We start from the raw sequence: 21,143 nt of genomic DNA, 5'->3' as shown, positions 1-21,143 counted from the left end.
CCAGGTGGCCATTTGAATAATTGTTCAGGAGTCTTATGGCTTGGGCATAGAGGCTGTTAAGGAGCCTTTTGGTCCTAGACTTGGCCGTGCGGTAGCAGAAAGAACAGGTGACGAGTCAATTTTTGGGGCCTGACACGTAGTATATAGGTCCTGAATCTCAGGAAGCTTGGCCCCAGTGATGTACTGGGCCGTACGCACTGCCTTATGGTCAGAGGCCGAGCAGTTAACATACCAGGCGGTGATGCAACCGGCCAGGATGCTCTCAATTGACAAGCTGTAAAACTTTTTGAGGATCTGGGGACCCATGGTCTATAGATTATCATGAAGTATTCTACCTCATGCGAGCAATACCTCAAGCCTTCTTTGATATTAGACATCGCACACCAGCAGTTATTGACAAATAGACCCCTCGTCTTACCAGACGTAGCTGCTCTCTCTGTCCTGCCGATGCATGGAGAAGCCAGCCAGCTCTTTTTTTTTTTATTATCCGTGTCTTCTTTCAGACACGTGTCGGTGAAACATAAGATATTACAGTTTTTAATGTCCCGTTGATTGGATAATCTTAATTGTAGATTTGGGCCTTGTCTTGACAAAGCAGTATATCCTTCGCGTCAGACTCATTAAAGAAAAAATCTCTGTCCTGTTAGAGGTGAGTAATCGCTGTTCTGATGCCCAGAATCTCTTTTCGATCATAAGAGACGGTAGCAGCAACATTATGTACAAAATGAATTACAAACAAAAACAAACAAAATAGCACAGTTGGTTATGAGCCCTTAAAACGGCAGCCATCCCCTCCAGCACCATTATCCAACAATATCATATGTCTTATCTTATACTGTACTGGCAGTAAAAGAACACATTACGGCATCGTCAGTCCAACCCTATCAAATAACACTAACCTTGGATAGGTTTTTAGCCCCTGGTAATCCTGCAGGTAGATATCATATCAAGCAGTTTATTATTGATTAGGCTGTCTTGATGCTTTCATCCAAGTGTGTGTATACGTTGTAGTCACATGAGGGGATGTCCACGCTGGCGATGGGGATGCCTCGGTGTCTGAGGGAAAGCAAGATGCTTGAATCTTGGTTAGCATTCATTGATTCATAGGAGTTCCCTTACCTCTGCGGGGAGAAATGAGAGGAAAGGGAAGTCAGTTCTCTCACACTGCTGTAAAGTCCCGGTGCAGGGCAAGAATAGAGCACTCAGGGCCTTCCTCTGACACCTGGTATAGAAGTCCTGGATGGCAGGAAGCTTGGCCCCAGTGATGTACTGGGCAGTACGCACCACCCTCTGCTGTCTAATCAATGGCCACTGTGAGATCAGGAAGCAAGCGTTGAACTTTCAGTGCATCCTGCTCTAATACACAGGTCTATGAACAGCATATACAATGAGTGTACAAAACATTAGGAACAATTTCCTAATATTGGAGTTCCACCCCCTTCTGCCCTTAGAACAGCATCAATTCGTTGGGGCATGGACAAAGTGTCCCACAGGGATGCTGGCCTATGTCGACTCCAATGCTTCCCACAGTTGTGTCAAGTTGGCTGGATGTCCTTTGGGTGGTGGACCATTCTTGATACACACAGGAAACCGCTGAGCGTGTAAAACCCAGCAGTGTTGCAGTTCTTGACACACTCAAACTGGTGCACCTGGCACCTACTACCATGCCCCGTTCAAAGGTACTTAAATATTTTTTCTTACCCATTCTCCCTCCGAATGACACACATACACAATTCATGTCTCAAGTTTTTAAAATCCTTCTTTAACGTGTCTCCTCCCCTTCATCTACAGCAGGGACCATCAACTAGATACAGCCGTGGGTCGATTTTTAACGTGTCTCCCCCCCTTCATCTACAGCAGGGACCATCAACTAGATACAGCCGTGGGTCGATTTTTAACGTGTCTCCTCCCCTTCATCTACAGCAGGGACCATCAACTAGATACAGCCGTGGGTCGATTTTTAACGTGTCTCCTCCCCTTCATCTACAGCAGGGACCATCAACTAGATACAGCCGTGGGTGGCCGGAACATAATTACAAATAATTTGTATACTGTAAATTGACCGCAAGAAGCCCGAACAGATAATTGGACAAAAACATTATTTCAAACCTTGCTTACATTTGTATATGATCTCTCTTATACATGGAAATACTTGAACAGATTTACACTTGGGAACAGCTGAATTCCTGGTGTTTCATTGTTTTATATCCTACATTGAAAGAAAGAAACAAACCTTTGGGGAGCTCAGAAAACATGAGGACAAAATAAAACCCCCGCAGGCAGCCAGTTGGGGAACCCTGATCTCTACAGATTGAAGTGGATTTAACAGGTGACGTCAATAAGGGATTATAGCTTTCACCTGGATAGTCTATGTCAAGGAAAGAGCAGGTGTCCTTAATGTTTTGTATACTCAGTGTATATCCATCATGAATGAGTGATGCTGGGGGGTATCTAGCACGGCCTCTTTGCCTCAGATTGGAAGCTGGTGATGGGTAGGGGAAATGAGGGGGAGTGTGGCATGGTGGATGGAGGGCTGGACTGCTGCAACTGGTTTCTCTAAATGGTTCTTCCTCCATAGGGAGTTTTTTCTTCATCTGATACACTAAATTCTCTCTTTTTTGGGATTTAGACGATTAGTTAGGAATTCTGTGAGAAAATGATTTAAAAGAGAACATCTAAAGGCAGGTAAAGACCTCCCAACCCCTCTACTAATCCCTATGGGGCCACGGTAATCCTCAAATGTCACACAGCGGGATTATTCATAACATACCATCAATCTGACACAATTTTTACAAGAATATTTACATAAATACTTGTAACAGGAATGTGAGAATTTTGAGAGAATAACAGCTAATCATGACATGGAAACAATATTTTTTCAGCATTGTGGAAGGAGCGAGAACTTCCTCAAACACTACACATGAAACAACAATCCAATGACAAGAATGCCTTAACAAGAGTAGCTACATGAGTGAGACGGTGTTCAGTCTCACCTGAGGGAGGCTTTCTGGGCATTTCCTCCAGGTCAGAACAGCTGTAGTTCATCTTCAGAATCTCCCACAAATTGGTATTTTTGTTTGTCTCGTCTCTCAAACTCACAGTGATGCCCTTTCAGGACTCAATGTGGGTGAATCTGATTATTTCAAAGTAAACAGTCTAACTAAGCTAAAGTAAAGGGTGACACACCGCTGGAATGCAAAGCAGTTGAGAGGGGTATGTGGGTGTGTGCCAGATGCAGGGACCTAGTAACCGATTTTCAAGCTCCCACCGATGAACTGGACATAACAATCAAAGCATTGAGGCCTCTCACTCCATCTGCACATAATGAAGCAGTGTTTCCAACAGCAGATAGGTGTCATCCAGAGACCACAAGAGGCTGAAAAGAACAAGGAAAGGGCAAGTCTCTTCATCGGTCACAGTTTTTCTTTCAGTGTGAATGTTGAACATAGTCTGGGTGGAGTGACAAGTGTTGGCCCCCTTTGTTGAATGGGACAAAATAATTGAGGACATTACCACTGAAGCAGATGTAGGATCAGCGTTTCTTTCCCCAATCAATTTTTTTTTGTTGGGGGGGGGGGGGGCATTTATTGTATTTTAAAACGTACAATCTACCTGCAGTGAAGCCGCACAACATTTACATTAAATTCAGTCATCTAGCAGACACTCCCATCCAGAGCGACCCACAGGAGCAACAGGGTCAAGCGCCCCACCTTAGGGCACGTCAACAGATCTCCAGCCAAATCAAATTGGGGACACGAACCAGCGACCTATCAGCCACCGGCCCAAGCTCCCAACCGCTAGGCCAACCATTCAAGATTCCCCCACCGTTCCCCGAGAGCTGCCCCTCTACCGCCCGAAAAACCTCCCCCTCCGCAGCTGTCAACATCCTGGTCCTCAAATTAAACTGATATACTTTCCTATTTATGCTATTTTTATTTGTCTGCCAGTTGACTTTTATATTGGGAAGATAGACCAGTTCCCTACCTCTTGCCCCAATCTTAACCATAACAAAACAATAAATAACATGCACAACTGACTTAAGATCAGATATGTTGGCCTGTTTGGACTGGATTTTGGTTGCAAATAGTAATGTGTAGTTGGCAGACACAGTTCTCCACATGACAGAGGCATGTCTGTTCTACACAACACATTTCTATCATGCGGCTAGGCATTCTATAATATAGAGCAATCCTGAATAAGCTTGGTGATGGTCCTTGCCTCCACTGACCGCTGCAGTCAGGTTTCCTGTTGTAACAGGTGCCAGCACAATGAAGAGCAATTTAACATGACTGCATCTCACTGAATAGCAGGCTAAAAGGAAAACAACTTTATTTGGTTGAAATTCCCCAACAAGGCTCAAAGGAGTCTGAAGAGTAGCCTGTTTGGCAACGCTCAACAGAATCACTCCGTCCATTAGGGCTGGAAGACTGTGTTCGGGGCTGCACAGACAGCCATTGTTAATAAAGGAAATCCACATTGCATTGACAACATGTTATTCTATTGCATAAGGGAAGAATTCAGGCTTGTGATTTGAATAGGTGCTTACGTTGGGTAGACTACACACTTTCACTAACCTGGAGGGAAAAAGAAGCAGGAACTCGATGACAACCATGTAGGCCTGGCTATAGAATACATTCAAGATCCTGGTAATCCTGTAATATTCCTTCAGTAATTAAAATAAACAAAACCGACAGAGAATCAGTATGGGGTACAGAAAAGATGACTTTAATATAGAACATTTACAAGCTGTGTGGAGTTGTGGACTCCTGTCAAAAGGGTACTGGCTGTGGCTGGTATGGTAGCTGAGGTGTACACAGTTGGACTGGGGTGCGGCTACACGTACCACAGGAAGCCAAAGCGCTTGTGGAGAAGCTCTTCACGGGGTCGAAGGTTAAACAGCTCCTCTGTGAGGGGGGCCACCCAGCGGTCTGTGTGGAAGACATTCTCGCCTACCTAGACGGAAACAAATAGGAGCTTAGTATTCATCCTCACCGTAGAATAAGCAGCATTGCAGGGTTATTACATTTTCTTGCTTTCATTTTAGTGCATATTCTAGAACATTTAGAACTACCATTTCCCGCTTCATGACAATTGACAAATAAAACAGATGTGTGTGTCTAGACTGAAATAGAATCAAGCTTCTCTTTACCTTCCAGCCGGGGACACCTTTCATTACAACTGCTTCCTCCTCCAGATTCTCCCTCAGCATCCGTAGTTGCCTAGAGAGAGAAAAAAATCATCAGCTAAATTTAGAGCTCCTAAAACAGATAATCCAGTAACTAGGTTTCTATCCAATTGACGACATATGTTCATGTTCTACATGAAGAAAATATTCACATTTTCCCAAGTGTTGTTTCCATTAAACTGACTTATTGCGGATAAAAAAAAATGTAGTTGCATGATGTCATCCACAGAAAATGTGTACTTTTTCTGCTTACATTTTTTATGTAACGAATAAAAAGTTCAATGTGCTTCCCTCGTATTTTTCTGTACTGATAATTTTGCCACAAACACGTAAATAGTACATGTGCCTAGTCTGGTCTTGGCATGTTTGCGCTAGCCAATAGCACGATACAGTGCAGATATGTGCAGGTAGGCTAGTCTACATGATAAGATTATTACAGTGCCTTGCAAAAGTATTCATCCCCCTTGGCGTTTTTCCTATTTTGTTGCATTACAACCTGTAATTTAAATGTATTTTTATTTGGATTTCATGTAATGGACAAACACAAAATAGTCCAAATTGGTGAAGTGGAAAAAAAAAAAAAAAAAACTTGAAACTGGTCAGAATGGAAGGAATGATGGATGGCACTAAATATAGGGAAATTCTTGAGGGAAACCTGTTTCAGTCTTCAAGAGATTTGAGACTGGGACAGAGTTTCACCTTCCAGCAGGGCAATGACCCTAAGCATTCTGCTGAAGCAACACTCGAGTGGTTTAAGGGGAAACATTTGGGTAAAAAGCCCAGTGGCTACATGTGCCAAGCTTATAGAGACATACCCCAAGAGACTTGCAGCTGTAATTGCTGCAAAAGGTGGCTCTACAAAGTATTGACTTTGGGGGGGTGAATAGTTATGCATGCTCAAGTTCTGGTCTTGTTTGTTTCACAATAAAACATACTTTGCATCTTCAAAGTGGTAGGCATGTTGTGAAAATCAAATGACACAAACCCCCCAAAAATCAATTTTAATTCCAGGTTGTAGGGCAATAAAATAGGGAAAATGCCAAGGGGGTAAATACTTTCGCAAGCCACTATGTATTAAATATATTTATATTTTTCCCAAACGGTAGTCAAGCATCGACCATCATGTCACCAGAATAAAACCCTTGATATTTATTGGAATGACCTTGCACTTTCACCACCCTATGAAGTTCATCATAACTTATTTCATCGGTAGCCTAAACTGCATGGTTTCCCCGAGTCGTAAAAGATAGGCTACTTACTAACTTAGGTTTGATCACTAGTTTCTCCTTTCATCCGTGGCGCTGCTTTCCTGTGCTAGTCTACAAGTGCTGCACTATCATATCAGCTGCTTAATTAGTCATATGTACTGTAAGCCAAACAGCTGTACAGACTAATAATATTACCTAATTAGGAAAAAGAATGCTTTACTTCACTCCCTTACTCATAAAAGTAATCTGATTATGCGTTACCCCCAACACTGTTCATTGGCACATCACCTATACCCCTGTTGAAGTAGCCTTTGACTCTCTCTCCCTTACCTCCGGTCCTGCTCTGCTTGCAGCAAAGGCAGAAGAGCTATCCTCGCTTCCAGCTCCTCAATCTGCAACCGCCTACAACACACCAGCAGAACATTGACCAACAATAACGTCACAATGATCTGAATTGGTGCAATGAATCAGTGACATTAACTGGATTATGGCAATTCTTACCTCCTCTCCCTGTTCCATTTGAAGAGTCTCCAATAACCGAAACACATGACACCAACTCCAATGGTGAGCATGCTATACCCTGAAAATAAGAATGTATATTAATTGTCAGCCATTTATTTCAGCAAGATAAGAATCACAACAACCAATTTGACCACTAATGCAAGTTACTAATCAGGTTTCCATCCAACCTTTATGCAAGTAAAGTACATATCTGATAAAAAAAAAAAAAATGTGAATAGGCCTTTTGTTGTAATGTTTGAATCCCTCAAATATCACATGAATACACATTAGACATGGCAAAATGTGTAGAATTGAAGACACTTAGCTTTAAAGCTGCAATATGTTACTTTTTGGGTCACCTGACCAAATTCACATAGAAATCTGTGTTATAGATGTTACTGGCATTGAAAGCAAGTTTAAGAAGTTGTAGATATATTTTGTGTGCCATTTCCATGCTTGAGATTCATTTTTTACTTAGTTTTGTACACCAGCTTCAAACAGACGAAAATCTAATATTTTTGGTTATGGAACACATATTTCACATTGGTTTATATTGTACAATGATTCTCTACGCTATACTAAGTAGTTTTGTCACAAACTTAAATTAGGCAAACTGTCATGAACAGTGTTTGTGCTCATAGAAATAGACGGATGGGGCACAAGATGTTCCCCAATGCTGGAAGGGGGGCCTGAGTGAAAAAGTTTGGGAACACGTGGTGTAGACTATCCTACCTGCACTGTATCTGCGAGCTGTTGGCATATGCCAATATACCAGTGGGCACACTCACTATTTCAAATTCGATGGAAACTCATTTAACTTCTATTGTTTTATTCGGTACATGTGAATTTATCCGCAAACTGTTTGTTTATGTGCACTACTTCATCAAGCAAATATTTTTATCCGCCACAAGTCAATTTGATGGAAACGTATCTCTGGTGGGAAAATGCACATTGTTTTTATGGTGAGTTTTGAATATTCCAATGAAAATCTTTGGCCAATTGGATGGAAACCTAGCTACTACTGTTTTGTAGTTAGATCTGTTAAATTGAACTTGGACTGATCTGTTTATTGTTTACATTACTGCGCCATGCATGGCATACGTTCCAATAAAGACACCACAGCCTTAATTTTCAAACAACTGACAAGGGGGAATGTACATGATGTTTCACTGATTAGACTTCACCATGAAGCTAGGCAACTGATTAGACTTCACCATGAAGCTAGGCAACTGATTAGACTTCACCATGAAGCTAGGCAACTGATTAGACTTCACCATGAAGCTAGGCAACTGATTAGACTTCACCATGAAGCTAGGCAACTGATTGGACTTCACCATGAAGCTAGGCAACTGATTAGTTTGCCAGCTAAGCTAGCAAGCTGAACCAACAAACTATAGTTGGTAGCAACTACACGTCGCTACATCGGTTTCCATATTTATAAAGTACAATAGTGGGATAATAAACATGGTAACAACTATTTCATGGTAGAATAAATAGCTAATATCACTAGCTAGCTAAAATATTGAACTTGTTAGCCACTAGCATTGGCGTAATTGTTTGACTGTAAAATGATCTCCTCAGAACTTCGGCCATTACAACTGTAACTAGTATACTGACCAGAAAGTCCCCGTTTCGGGAGATTTCTCTTATAGTCGACAGGGCCATAACCTCCAGGAGGAGGCATGTCCTGCTTCACCTTGGACGCCGCCATCTTCCACTCCTTCCCTTCTCCAAAACAGACCGGAGCGTGACGGTTTTGACAAGGTGGTATACAGCTACGGCCGGAAGTGACTTTTCGTAGGAGGTTACTCCTCGATCCCACACAATGTTTTGCGTTTTGGAACACCAGAAGTGCCTTTCAATATTGCGTTGCAGAGGCAGTTGCAGTGCGATCTGTTCTGGGTGGCGTTGCATTTACCGAATGTATACATCATATTGTATGCAAACTGCTTGACAGAAATGGTATCAGAAGGTGAATGTTGAATTTATTTTGCACACATATCCAGATGATGCTTGCGTGCCAATTTGCACAATAACGCCTCGATCACACCGAGTGTCCAATCGCATCATCTGGATATGTGCGCAACCACATTCTCCTTCTGCTACCCTTTCTGCCAAGCCTTCAACACATACACGTTATGCATATGTTCGAGAACACACTGCCTCTGGAAATGTATCTACTTTTGGTGTACCAAAACGCAAATTCCCTGTCTGTGTAATTGAGGAGTTAGGATATTTTGTGCAGCAGGTTAGGAGAATAAGGTTACATTAGGAAAACGTTTAGGGTTAGGTAAAATGCGATCCTAACCTGCTACGAAAAGTCACTTTCGGTCATCTGAGCGTGATACCATATTAATCGACTTCTTGTCTAGCGCGACAACCACCACGGGAGAATGGGCTCTTTCGCCCCCGGACCAAGCAAAAGTGTAATAGAAAATCAAGTCCTGAAAAATAATACTATGACTGGCAGAAGCAACAATTTAATGACACATTCCCACCAAATGAAAGAGTTCAAATGACTTTGTATTTTTATTGGTACTTCTTGGAGCTGGGAAACATTAAACCAAACAAATTGGACAATCAGTTTCCATGAAGGGATGGGGGGGGGATGGGGGGTTACGCTTGACAGTGAAGAGCCCAAGCTACCCTAAGAAACGGGGTGGTTGCAGGCGATCAGTGTTGCGTAGTGGTTCTGTGGTCCAACTTCAGTTCTTGCGCTAGGTGTCACGTTTTTCATATTTCTCAGTGATGGCATCTGAACTAGCACTGAAAATGATTTCCTAAACAATTTTGACAGCAGTAGACAGAAACCCAAACACAGATGTTAATTCATTTATAAACCACATAGCAGGCCTATGGAACTTTTACAGAAGAGAATTACAGTAGAAGAGAACAAAACTGAAAAGCGAGTATGAGACTGTAGTTGAGGAAGTAAAATGAGCCTACAGAAGCACTGTAGTAAACCCAATTTCCTCACCACAGGCCTGTCTGAGATACAAGTTATTGGTCCTGATGCCAAGCATACACAATCAATGAGTGATTTCAATATAAGACATGTTTATTCTCTCCTAAGGTCTTTTGTACATCCTCAAACTTCACCAAAAAGTTGCCGTACCTAACCAAGCTTCATGACATGGAATCCAAAAACCTGAAATGTACCTGAGCAGGTGACAATACCTGCAATGTTAACTTTTTTTCTTATCACCAGATGAGATAATTTTGTAAAATGATCTGGGATACGACTCCTGTGAGTCTAGAGTATTGTCTTCCACTGAAACTTTGTTTGCATGTAATTCAGACAGTCTTTATTATGCCACTAGTTCTCTTTACAGACATGTTATTACACATATGAAGGGGCAACTCGGGAATTAAATGATGTAAAACCAAAGCAGAGGCTACAGACAATATAATAAAGAGATCATCTCTACTTGTTCTGCGTATGCGAAACATATGAAAGGAGAGGCTCTGTCAAACTGTAAATAGCTGAATAACATACATGTGTATGAGGCGAGTATTAATTGTTCAGTTTTTAAAACCATAACACCAAAACAGGAATTGTTCATTTATACATCAGTCCCAAAAAATAACCAATAACTTACTGTAAATACCCCAACATATCTAAGTCAACCGTTTGAGTTTATACACTGAAATCATCACGGCTCAGTTTCTTTAAAAAGAGAATTTTCCTTTTCTATAAGCAAATAGCATGTTTTCGAAAGGTCTAGACACTTTTTTTTCCCAGTTTCACTTGTTTTTGAGAAACTTACCCCAAACAGCCATTCACCCTCGTTGTGCCATACGGGGGGCTCTGAAAAGACATGAACAAATGCTCTAAAAACACCCTTTTAGAGACTGAAATGCTCTATTGTGATTCAGGTCTTTAGATGTTGTACAAAATGGAATATAACGTTGCGGATGAAGTTTGGAATGACACAATTGCATGTGTACAACATCTAAAGACCTGCGTCACTATACTGAGAGCGTTTCTGTATTTAGGTGTTTTTGGAGCATTTGTTCATGTTTTTTCAGAGCCCCCGTACTGGACAATGAACATGAGGAAGTGAATTGTTGGTTCAGGTAAGTACATTTCTTTTTGAAGGGAAATCGCAGAAAGTGTGTGGACCCTTCTATAACATGCAATTTACATGAAAAATAGAGATTTGGTTGTAAAAAGCTAACTTTTCAGTTTATTGATCATATTTTTTGTCTTTTATATTTTTTGGGGGTACTCTTGAATATAAGGCAAACAGTTCAACTAGTCAGTCATTTAATCTTGAACACACCTCGACAGTTTGTCTGCATCCCATGGCTGAGTCTGTGATGACAAAAGGGCAATCAGCTCATTGTTCCGTCCAATAGGCAAAGCTCCATACATCCTTTTCATGGTCGGATATCAATGCACAGAAAAGCAGCATTCTCAAACCATCATGAACTCGCAGACATCATGGCTGACGAACAAATGGAAGGAAGCCCTTTAGGCACGTGTATTTCTTTCCTTCGGAGTAAATCGCTGATTATGCACACTGACCAAACATCGGTGAACTTCAGAACAAACAATAGACATGAAAAATAACATAAGAGAAACAAAAACACTGCAACAAAAAAAAAAAGAAAGGAGAATGCTTCTCCTCAAAAGTTTGAAGACTGCGTTTCCTTAACTGTAAATTGCATTGTTTGCGTTGACAACAGTAGCTATTGGTAAAAGGTTATTGATAATGAGATGATTATTTCCAGGTGTTAGCTGTCTGGGAGATGGAGCGCGAGGGGATCATGTCCAGGAGGTACTCTCTCTGGCGGGCGTCCACTGTGGACGAGGTCTTATGGACTGACAGGCTGGGGTTCACATAGGCCATGGTCACACCTGGAGAGAAAGAGGGGAGAGGGGTCAGTCTCTGAGTGGGAGGGTGCACTGAGCAGAATAAAACACACACACATAACATTGATATCATAGCAGGGAAATCATGGACCAACTCTACTATTGGGGAGGTGAGCTAGCCAGGGAGTCAAAGGAGAATGCCAGCCACCAGAGGGACTGAAGCAGAGAGAAGGAAACAGAGCATTGGGGACACAAAGAGCAGTCAGATGCCTAGTCAAAAAACAATCCCTGGCCTGATCCATCTAACCCTCTGATGGGCGAAAAGGAGCCCCAGCCATATTGCTTAAATGCTTGTACTTGTTTTCATTGAGACCTGCAAACACCACGGTGGGGGTGACTAGTAAAAGGGGCTAGGGGATATTTTTTGGACAGGACAAAAGTTCAGGGTGTAGAGATAGAGGTTGGGGGGGAGGGGGGGGCAGTGAGGTGTGGTGGTGGGTTGGAGTCCGAGACGGTATTAGTCTACCTGTGTTGATGTTGTTCTGCTTCCTCCATGCAGTGGCTTGGGCGCTACCACTGCTGCTGTTCCCACTGGAGCTGCCCTTTGAACCCTGGGCAGCCGAGCGCACATGGGCATGCTTACCTGGCCGGCTGACCAAGCCTGCAGCGGCCACTGCACTCTGCAGCTGAGAGGAGGAGAAAGAGTGGGACGCGCCCCTCACCCCCACAGACGGGACACCGCCACGGGAGAGCTGGCCCTGAGGTGGAAGGGAGGGGGGGAGAAGGAAAAAGAAGATTGAGTGACAAGAACATACAACACAAGCCAAGGGAACCATTGGGCTGTTGCAGATGGGGAGGTTCAAGTCCCTAGTGAGACACCATGGTAGAATGTAGGGATGTACTGCAACAGGAAATGATACAATGCTGATCTAATGGGAAAGATGGGGTGATCTGTGGCTGCATGTTGGAATGAATGAGTGATGGGATAAATACATACACACATGCACAGTGGAAAGGTTTGAGGTCCTCTAATCAGGGTTGAGGGTGGGGGTGCGTTGAGTTGTGTGTTTTGTGTTTTCGTTTCACGCTGTGAGCAAAGGGTGTGCTGGTCCTGGTGGTTATGGGTGCACTTGCTTCCATGCCTGCCCGGGCGTCGGCGGGCCTTGGTCCTTCCCGCCCTTGGAAAAGCATCTCAGGCCGGGTGGGGGCGAGCGTAACCACTGATCAGAACACCCACTGATGGGAGCAGCCATTTGTATTGATGTTGTATTGTAGTTGTTCAAAATATTAAAAAGGGAACCATATGTAAGTGAATATTATAATATACCATATATAATATACCACCAATACCATCTATATCTAATGGAATGTGACAGGACCTGTAGTCATTGAATGTGACAGGACCTGTAGTCATTGAATGTGACAGGACCTGTAGTCATTGAATGTGACAGGACCTGTAGTCATTGAATGTGACAGGACCTGTAGTCATTGAATGTGACAGGACCTGTAGTCATTGAATGTGACAGGACCTGTAGTCATTGAATGTGACAGGACCTGTAGTAATTGAATGTGACAGGACCTGTAGTCATTGAATGTGACAGGACCTGTAGTCATTGAATGTGACAGGACCTGTAGTCATTGAATGTGACAGGACCTGTAGTAATTGAATGTGACAGGACCTGTAGTCATTGAATGTGACAGGACCTGTACTCATTGAATGTGACAGGACCTGTAGTAATTGAATGTGACAGGGCCTGTAGTAATTGAATGTGACAGGGCCTGTAGTAATTGAATGTGACAGGGCCTGTAGTAATTGAATGTGACAGGGCCTGGAGTGGCACAGGTGATGATGTGACAGTTTCAGGGAACTGCGGAGTAGTGTGTCACCCCTACCTGTTTGATGTTGGTTGAGTGGTGGCGTGCAATGCTCTGTCCTCTGTTGTGCTGTTGGTGATGGTGATGCAGAGAGGAGGCCCTAGCCTGGGCCTGGGCCTGTTTCAGTTGCTGGGACACTAGATGCTCCGCCTTCACCGACGGAGAGGTGGATGAGGAGGAGAAAGAGGAGGAGGGGGTGTGAGAGACGGGGGTGGCAGCCTGCTGGAGGATCTGCTGCTCTATCTCCTGTTCCTGCTGCAGGGCCTTGACAAACGCAGCCTTCAGCCGATTGGTGTGCTCGGCCTTCAGGGCCTTATTCTGATTGGAGGACATGCAATCCGCACAGAGGATGGTCCCGCCCTTGGCCTTGTCTTGCCTCCAACGGCAGGTAAAATCGGTGCTGCACTGGGTGCAGGTGAAGGGCTCTTTGATGGAGGGCTTGACCGGGGGCTTCCCTGTTTTAGCTGGAGAACACAAAAAGGATAGCGCAGCAGGGGGAGGGGTGAGTAAGGAAGTGATATTATTGTGTAAATTAATTGTATGTAATATGATGGAATACTGTATGTAGTGTTTTCACCTCTGATAGCATAGTGTTATATAGTGTTTACACAAGCATAATATGTATAGTACCTCTCATCATGGAGTCCAGCAAGTTCTGCACCACATCCTCCAGGCCCACCAGGTAGATGAACTCGTTGTTGGCTGCCGAGGGCAGGAAGTTTAGCTCTGGGGTGGGAAGTTTGGGAGGAGGGATCTCCAGAAGGGTCTTCTCCAGCTGCTTACGCAGGGCTTGCTTAGCTGCGGCCTGACAGGCAGCAGGAGAGTCGTTCACGTTGACCACAGACACACTGCTGTTTCCAGACTGGGAGGTCATAGAAGGACCCTTCATGTTAGTTGCGGAGGCCTGGGGGAGAGACGAATGAGAAGGGGTTGAGAGGGAGAAAGAAGGGGGTAAGATCTTTTATTTAACCTTCATTTAACCAAGCAAGTCAGTTAAGAACAAATTCTTATTTACAATGACGGCCTCCCCCGGCCAAACCCGAACGACGCTGGGCCAATTGTGCGCCGCCCTATGGGACTCCCAATCGCGGCCGGTTGTGATACAGCCCGGGATCGTCCCCAGGTCTGTAGTAACGCCTCTAGCACTGCGATGCAGTGCCTTAGACCGCTGCGCCACTCCGGAGACAAGTGGGGGAGAGGTGTCCAGTTGAGGTTGTCATGCAAATACAGCATGACAGATCAGATTCATTAAAACGGTGTCACATTCAGGGGGAAAGGGTAGCTGAGTTCGAGTGGTTCAATATATCTGAAACATGAATGCCATTGATGGCTACAGTTTGAATGGCCACTACAGGGAGGCCAGAAAAGATGCAACAGTATTGAGTGGCTAGCTAGCTAATTAGAAATGGCTAAAAGTATACACGCAAAACGTTATTTTGTACAATATGCTGATATCATAGACAGTAGGTTGAGACGTGATAAATATTGTTTTGACTTGCTACATGACATAGACAAGTACTGTAACTTGCCAGCAAGCTCGCGCCAGCAATGAAAAAGTTCAGATGATGCTATGAGTATATTAAATGCATTGCGTGTGTGTTCTAATTTATAATTATATAAATGATCATATTTGAGGTGAATTTACCATAACCACTTTGGACCATCCTTTTCGGTGAAAAGAAATAGAGATTGGTAGTTGTGCCATTTTTAAGATTAGTCAAGTGTGAACCACATCTAGTGGGCATCAGCTGATCAAAACCAGAATGTTGCAAAAAACTTCATGCATTTAATCTTTCATGAACAAGATCCATTTTCACACTCAAAAAAATGTTTGTATTTTCCCCCATTAGTCCACTGATACAGTTCTAAAATGTTTGTATTTTCCCCCATTAGTCCACAGATACAGTTCTAAAATGTTTGTATTTTCCCCCATTAGTCCACTGATACAGTTCTAAAATGTTTGTATTTTCCCCCATTAGTCCACTGATACAGTTCTAAAATGTTTGTATTGTCCCCCATTAGTCCACTGATAGTTCTAAAATGTTTGTATTTTCCCCCATTAGTCCACTGATACAGTTCTAAAATGTTTTGTATTTTCCCCCATTAGTCCACTGATACAGTTCTAAAATGTTTGTATTTTCCCCCATTAGTCCACAGATACAGTTCTAAAATGTTTGTATTTTCCCCCATTAGTCCACTGATACAGTTCTAAAATGTTTGTATTTTCCCCCATTAGTCCACTGATACAGTTCTAAAATGTTTGTATTGTCCCCCATTAGTCCACTGATAGTTCTAAAATGTTTGTATTTTCCCCCATTAGTCCACTGATACAGTTCTAAAATGTTTGTATTTTCCCCCCATTAGTCCACTGACACAGTTCTAAAATGTTTGTATTTTCCCCCCATTAGTCCACTGATACAGTTCTAAAATGTTTGTATTTTCCCCCATTAGTCCACTGATACAGTTCTAAAATGTTTGTATTTTCCCCCATTAGTCCACTGATACAGTTCTAAAATGTTTGTATTTTCCCTCATTAGTCCACTGATACAGTTCTAAAATGTTTGTATTTTCCCCCCATTAGTCCACTGATACAGTTCTAAAAGGTTTGTATTTTCCCTCCATTCGTCCACTGATACAGTTCTAAAATGTTTGTATTTCCACCCATTAGTCCACTGATACAGTTCTAAAATGTTTGTATTTTCCCCCCCATTAGTCCACTGATACAGTTCTAAAATGCTTGTATTTTTCCCCCATTAGTCCACTGATACAGTTCTAAAATGTTTGTATTTTCCCCCATTAGTCCACAGATACAGTTCTAAAATGTTTGTATTTTCCCCCCCATTAGTCGACAGATACAGTTCTAAAATGTTTGTATTTTCCCCCCATTAGTCGACTGATACAGTTCTAAAATGTTTGTATTTTCCCCCCATTAGTCCACTGATACAGTTCTAAAATGTTTGTATTTTCCCCCCATTAGTCCACTGACACAGTTCTAAAATGTTTGTATTTTCCCCCATTAGTCCACTGATACAGTTCTAAAATGTTTGTATTTCCCCCATTAGTCCACTGATACAGTTCTAAAATGTTTGTATTGTCCCCCCATTAGTCCACTGATACAGTTCTAAAAGGTTTGTATTTTCCCCCCATTAGTCCACTGATACAGTTCTAAAATGTTTGTATTTTCCCCCATTAGTCCACTGATACAGTTCTAAAATGTTTTGTATTTTCCCCCCATTAGTCCACTGATACAGTTCTAAAATGTTTTGTATTTCCCCCCCCATTAGTCCACTGATACAGTTCTAAAATGTTTGTATTGTTCCCCCATTAGTCCACTGATACAGTTCTAAAATGTTTTGCATGTCAGATGTCAAGTTTTCAAGAACGTCATCAGTACTTTAGTCCTCTATAACATTTTACGTTATGGAGTTTAAAAAGTTTTACCTTAATATTTAAAGCAAAGCAGTTTAATATAGTCAAAGTTAAATTCAGTAAAATAATTGGTCTGATTACTTTGATAGACTACTTTCTCAAACGTTCTAACTTTGATTTGTGGGGCAGTTAGATCACAAAAATGTCTAAACAATTGAAAGAAGAAAGACAAAGTGATCTTCTATCAGAAGATGGCAATAAAGGGCACGATGTGGACAACACCTGTAGGAAAGCAAAGCAACTGAATCATATTCATGCTGTGGGTTTCAGATAAATAGATACACGATACACTTTTGTAAAGCATTCAGTGTAAATTAAGTTTGATTTTAGTTGAATGATGATGTAATGATTAGAACGTTTTAGGTTATTATTTGGGGAGAGAAATATGATGGTGCATCTAGTGATGACAGCTCTTTAAAAATTATTTTTGTGTTAGTTGAAGAACTATGTAGAATAGGTTTGTATGTAGACCTACTGATAACTAGCAATAATTATATATATCTATTTAATAAATAACCTCTTTAATCTAATAAATAACCTCTCACAACCTCTCCTGACCCAACAACTACTGACCACAACCACACAACTCCTGACCAAAACCACTGACCACACAACTACTAACCACAACCACACAACTAGTGACCACAACCACACAACTAGTGACCACAACCACACAACTAGTGACCACAACCACACAACTAGTAACCACAAACACACAACTACTGACCACAAACACACAACTACTGACCACAACCACTGACCACAACCACACAACTACTGACCACAACCACACAACTACTGACCACAAACACACTACTACTGACCACAAACATACTACTACTGACCACACATCTAATCACCACAACTACTGACCACACAACCACTGACCACAACCATACAACTACTGACCACACTACTACCGACCACTTCCACACAACTACTGACCACACAACTACTACTGACCACTTCCACACAACTACTGACCACACAACTACTACTGACCACTTCCACACTACTACTGACCACACAACTACTACTGACCACTTCCAAACTACTACTGACCACACAACTACTACCGACCACTTCCACACAACTACTGACCACACAACTACTACTGACCACTTCCACACAACTACTGACCACAAACACACTACTACTGACCAAACATCTAATCACCACAACTACTGACCACACAACCACTGACCACAACCACAACTACTGACCACACAACTACTACCGACCACAACCACACAACTACTACTGACCACTTCCACACAACTACTGACCAAAACCACTGACCACACAACTACTGAACCACAAAACTATTAACCAAAACTACTTACCACAACCACACAACTACTGACCACAACCACACAACTACTGACCACACAATTACTACTGGCCACAAAACTGAACAATAAACTACTTACCACAACCACACAACTACTGACCACATCTACTGACCACAAACACACTACCACTGACCCCACATCTAATCACCACAATTACTGACCACACAACTACTGACCACAACCACACAACTACTGAACCACACACCTACTTACCAAAACGACGGACCACAGCTATCAACCGCAACTACTGACCACACAACTACTGATCACAAATACAAAACTAATGACCTTAACCAAATACATTTAAACTCAGTTTTTCACAATTCCTGACATTTAATCCTAGTAAAAATTCCCTGTTTTAGGTCAGTTAGGATCACCATTTTATTGTCAGAATTCCCAGTGGGTCAGAAGTTTACATACAGTCAATTAGTATTTGGTAGCATTGCCTTTAAAATTGTTTAACTTGGGTCAAACATTTTGGGTAGCCTTCCACAAGCTTCCCACAATAAGCTGGGTGAATTCTTGCCCATTCCTCCTGACAGAGCTGGTGTAACTGAGTCAGGTATGTAGGCCTCCTTGCTCACCCACGCTTTTTCAGTTCTGCCCACAGATTTTTGAGGTCAGGGATTTGTTGTCCTGCGATGGCCACTCCAATACCTTGACTTTGTTGTCCTGAAGCCATTTTCCCACAACTTTGGAAGTATGCTTGGGGTCATTGTCCATTTTGGAAGACCCATTTGCGACCAATCTTTAACTTCCTGACTGACATCTTGAGATGTTGTTTCAATATTTCCACATAATTTTCATTCTTCATCGTGCCATCTATTTTGTGAAGTGCACCAGTCCCTCCTGCAGCAAAGCACCCACATGACATGATGCTGCCACTCCCGTGCTTCACAGTTGGGATGGTGTTCTTCGGGTTGCAAGCCTCCCCCTTTTTCCTCCAAACATAACGATGGGCATTATGGACAAACAGTTCTATTTTTGTTTCATCAGACCAGAGGACATTTCTCCAAAAAGTACGATCTTTGTCCCCATGTGCAGTTGCAAACCATAGTCTGGCTTTTTTATGGTGGTTTGGAGCAGTGGCTTCTTCCTTGCTGAGCGGCCTTTCAGGTTATGTCGAGATATAGGACTCGTTTTACTGTGGATATATATACCTTGTACCTGCTTCCTCCAGCATCTTCACAAGGTCCTTTGCTGTTGCTCTGGGATTGAGTTGCACTTTACGCACCAAAGTATGTTAATCTCTAGGAGACGGAATGCATCTCCTTCCTGAGCGGTATGACGGCTGTGTGGTCCCATGGTGTTTATACTTGCGTACTATTGTTTGTTCAGATGAACGTGGTACCTTCAGGCATTTGGAAATTGCTCCCAAGGAAGAACCTGACTGAACCTGACCTGAATTTGATACCACAAAATTGGGGAGAAAAGGAAAAAAATAAAAAATAAAAAAATAAATATTTATATATATATAAATATATAATATAATATATATATATATATATATATATATATATATATATATATATATATATATATATATATATATATATATATATATATATATATATATATATATATATATAAATATAATATATATATATATAAATATAATATATATATATATATATATAAATATAATATATATATATATATATAAATATATATAATATATATATATATATAAATATATATAATATATATATATATATAAATATAATATATATATATACAATATATATATATATATATATATAAATATAATATATATATATATATATATATTTATATATATATATATATATATATATATATATATTTCTTTATTTATTTTTTCCTTTTCTCCCCAATTTTGTGGTATCAAATTGTTAGTATAGTATATTAGTATATTAATTAGTATATATATACCAATTTGTCTAATTTAGCTAGCTTTTGCTGTTGCTAGCTAATTTGTCCTGGGATATAAACATTGAGTTGTTATTTTACCTGTAATGTACAAGGTCCTCTACTCCGACAATTAATCCACACATAAAACGGTCAACCAAATCGTTTCTAGTCATCTCTTCCTTCCAGGCCTTAACTTTATATTGCGATTGGCAACTTTCATAAATTAGCTGCATTACCGTCACTGACCTCGTTCGTCTTTCAGTCACCCACGTGGGTATAACCAATGAAGAGATGGGTACCTGCTTCTATAAACCAATGAGGAGATGGGAGAGGCAGGACTTGCAGCGCGATCTGCGTCAGAAATAGAACTGATTTCTATTTTAGCCCTTGGCAACGCAGACGCTCGTTGGCGCACCCGAGCAGTGTGGTTGGAATAATTGAAAAACATGGATTTCTAAATTTATTTTGCAATGCTCACGCACGCGACACGAGCAGTGTGGTCAGCCTGTTAGGCATGCTGCAAGGAGGCATGAGGACTGCAGATGTGGCCAGGGCAATCAATTGCAATGTCCGTACTGTGAGATGCCTAAGACAGCGCTACAGGGAGACAGAAAGGACAGCTGATGGTCCTCGCAGTGGCAGACCACGTGTAACAACACCTGCACAGGATTGGTACATCTGAACATCACACCTGCGGGACAGGTACAAGATGGCAACTACAATTGCCCGAGTTACACCAGGAATGCACAATCCCTTCCCAGCTCAGACTGTCCGCAATAGGCTGAGAGAGGCCCGTTGTAGGCCTGTTGCAAGGCAGGTCCTCACTAGACATCACCGGCAACAACATCGCCTATGGGCACATTGACGAGTCGTGATTTTGTCTCACC

The 21,143-nt window shown here is 41.9% G+C and overlaps 2 protein-coding genes across 22 annotated transcripts in view; both read right to left on the bottom strand.

The window, feature by feature from the left end:
- Positions 1 to 4,704: 4,704 nt before the first annotated feature.
- Positions 4,705 to 8,854, bottom strand: LOC110508372 (NADH dehydrogenase [ubiquinone] 1 alpha subcomplex subunit 13). Of its 2 annotated transcripts, none has more exons than XM_021588863.3 (5): positions 8,512 to 8,854; positions 6,895 to 6,973; positions 6,724 to 6,795; positions 5,150 to 5,219; positions 4,705 to 4,953 (listed from the first exon to the last, which is right to left on the bottom strand). In XM_021588863.3, the coding sequence occupies exons 1-5, from the start codon at positions 8,603 to 8,605 to the stop codon at positions 4,834 to 4,836; spliced, it is 435 nt and encodes a 144-aa protein (XP_021444538.1). In that variant the 5' UTR covers positions 8,606 to 8,854; the 3' UTR covers positions 4,705 to 4,833. The 2 variants fall into 2 exon arrangements, with proteins under 2 accessions (XP_021444538.1, XP_036822828.1); XM_036966933.2 differs by having other exon boundaries at positions 4,705 to 4,949; positions 8,512 to 8,686.
- A 556-nt stretch (positions 8,855 to 9,410) lies between these two features.
- The window catches only part of LOC110508371 (transcriptional repressor p66-alpha), a 49,770-nt gene continuing 38,037 nt past the window's right edge, over positions 9,411 to 21,143 (bottom strand). For 13 of the 20 annotated variants that reach the window (XM_021588854.3, XM_090225652.1, XM_090225648.1 and 10 more), the window contains 4 exons: positions 14,216 to 14,489; positions 13,604 to 14,049; positions 12,237 to 12,468; positions 9,411 to 11,755 (listed from right to left, as the gene is read on the bottom strand). In XM_021588854.3, the coding sequence (XP_021444529.3) occupies positions 11,619 to 11,755; positions 12,237 to 12,468; positions 13,604 to 14,049; positions 14,216 to 14,489 (1,089 nt within the window). In that variant the 3' untranslated portion in view covers positions 9,411 to 11,618. Of the gene's footprint in view, positions 11,756 to 12,236; positions 12,469 to 12,707; positions 12,947 to 13,603; positions 14,050 to 14,215; positions 14,490 to 21,143 lie in introns of those variants that run through there. The other 7 variants (XM_090225657.1, XM_090225660.1, XM_090225658.1 and 4 more) reach the window with 2 other exon arrangements.

This window comes from Oncorhynchus mykiss, chromosome 28 (assembly GCF_057628025.1).
Source record: "Oncorhynchus mykiss isolate SJ-2025 chromosome 28, ASM5762802v1, whole genome shotgun sequence".
NCBI lineage: Eukaryota > Metazoa > Chordata > Actinopteri > Salmoniformes > Salmonidae > Oncorhynchus > Oncorhynchus mykiss.
The sequence above is the reverse complement of the archived record's forward strand: the minus strand, read 5'-3'. Positions and strand labels throughout refer to the sequence as shown.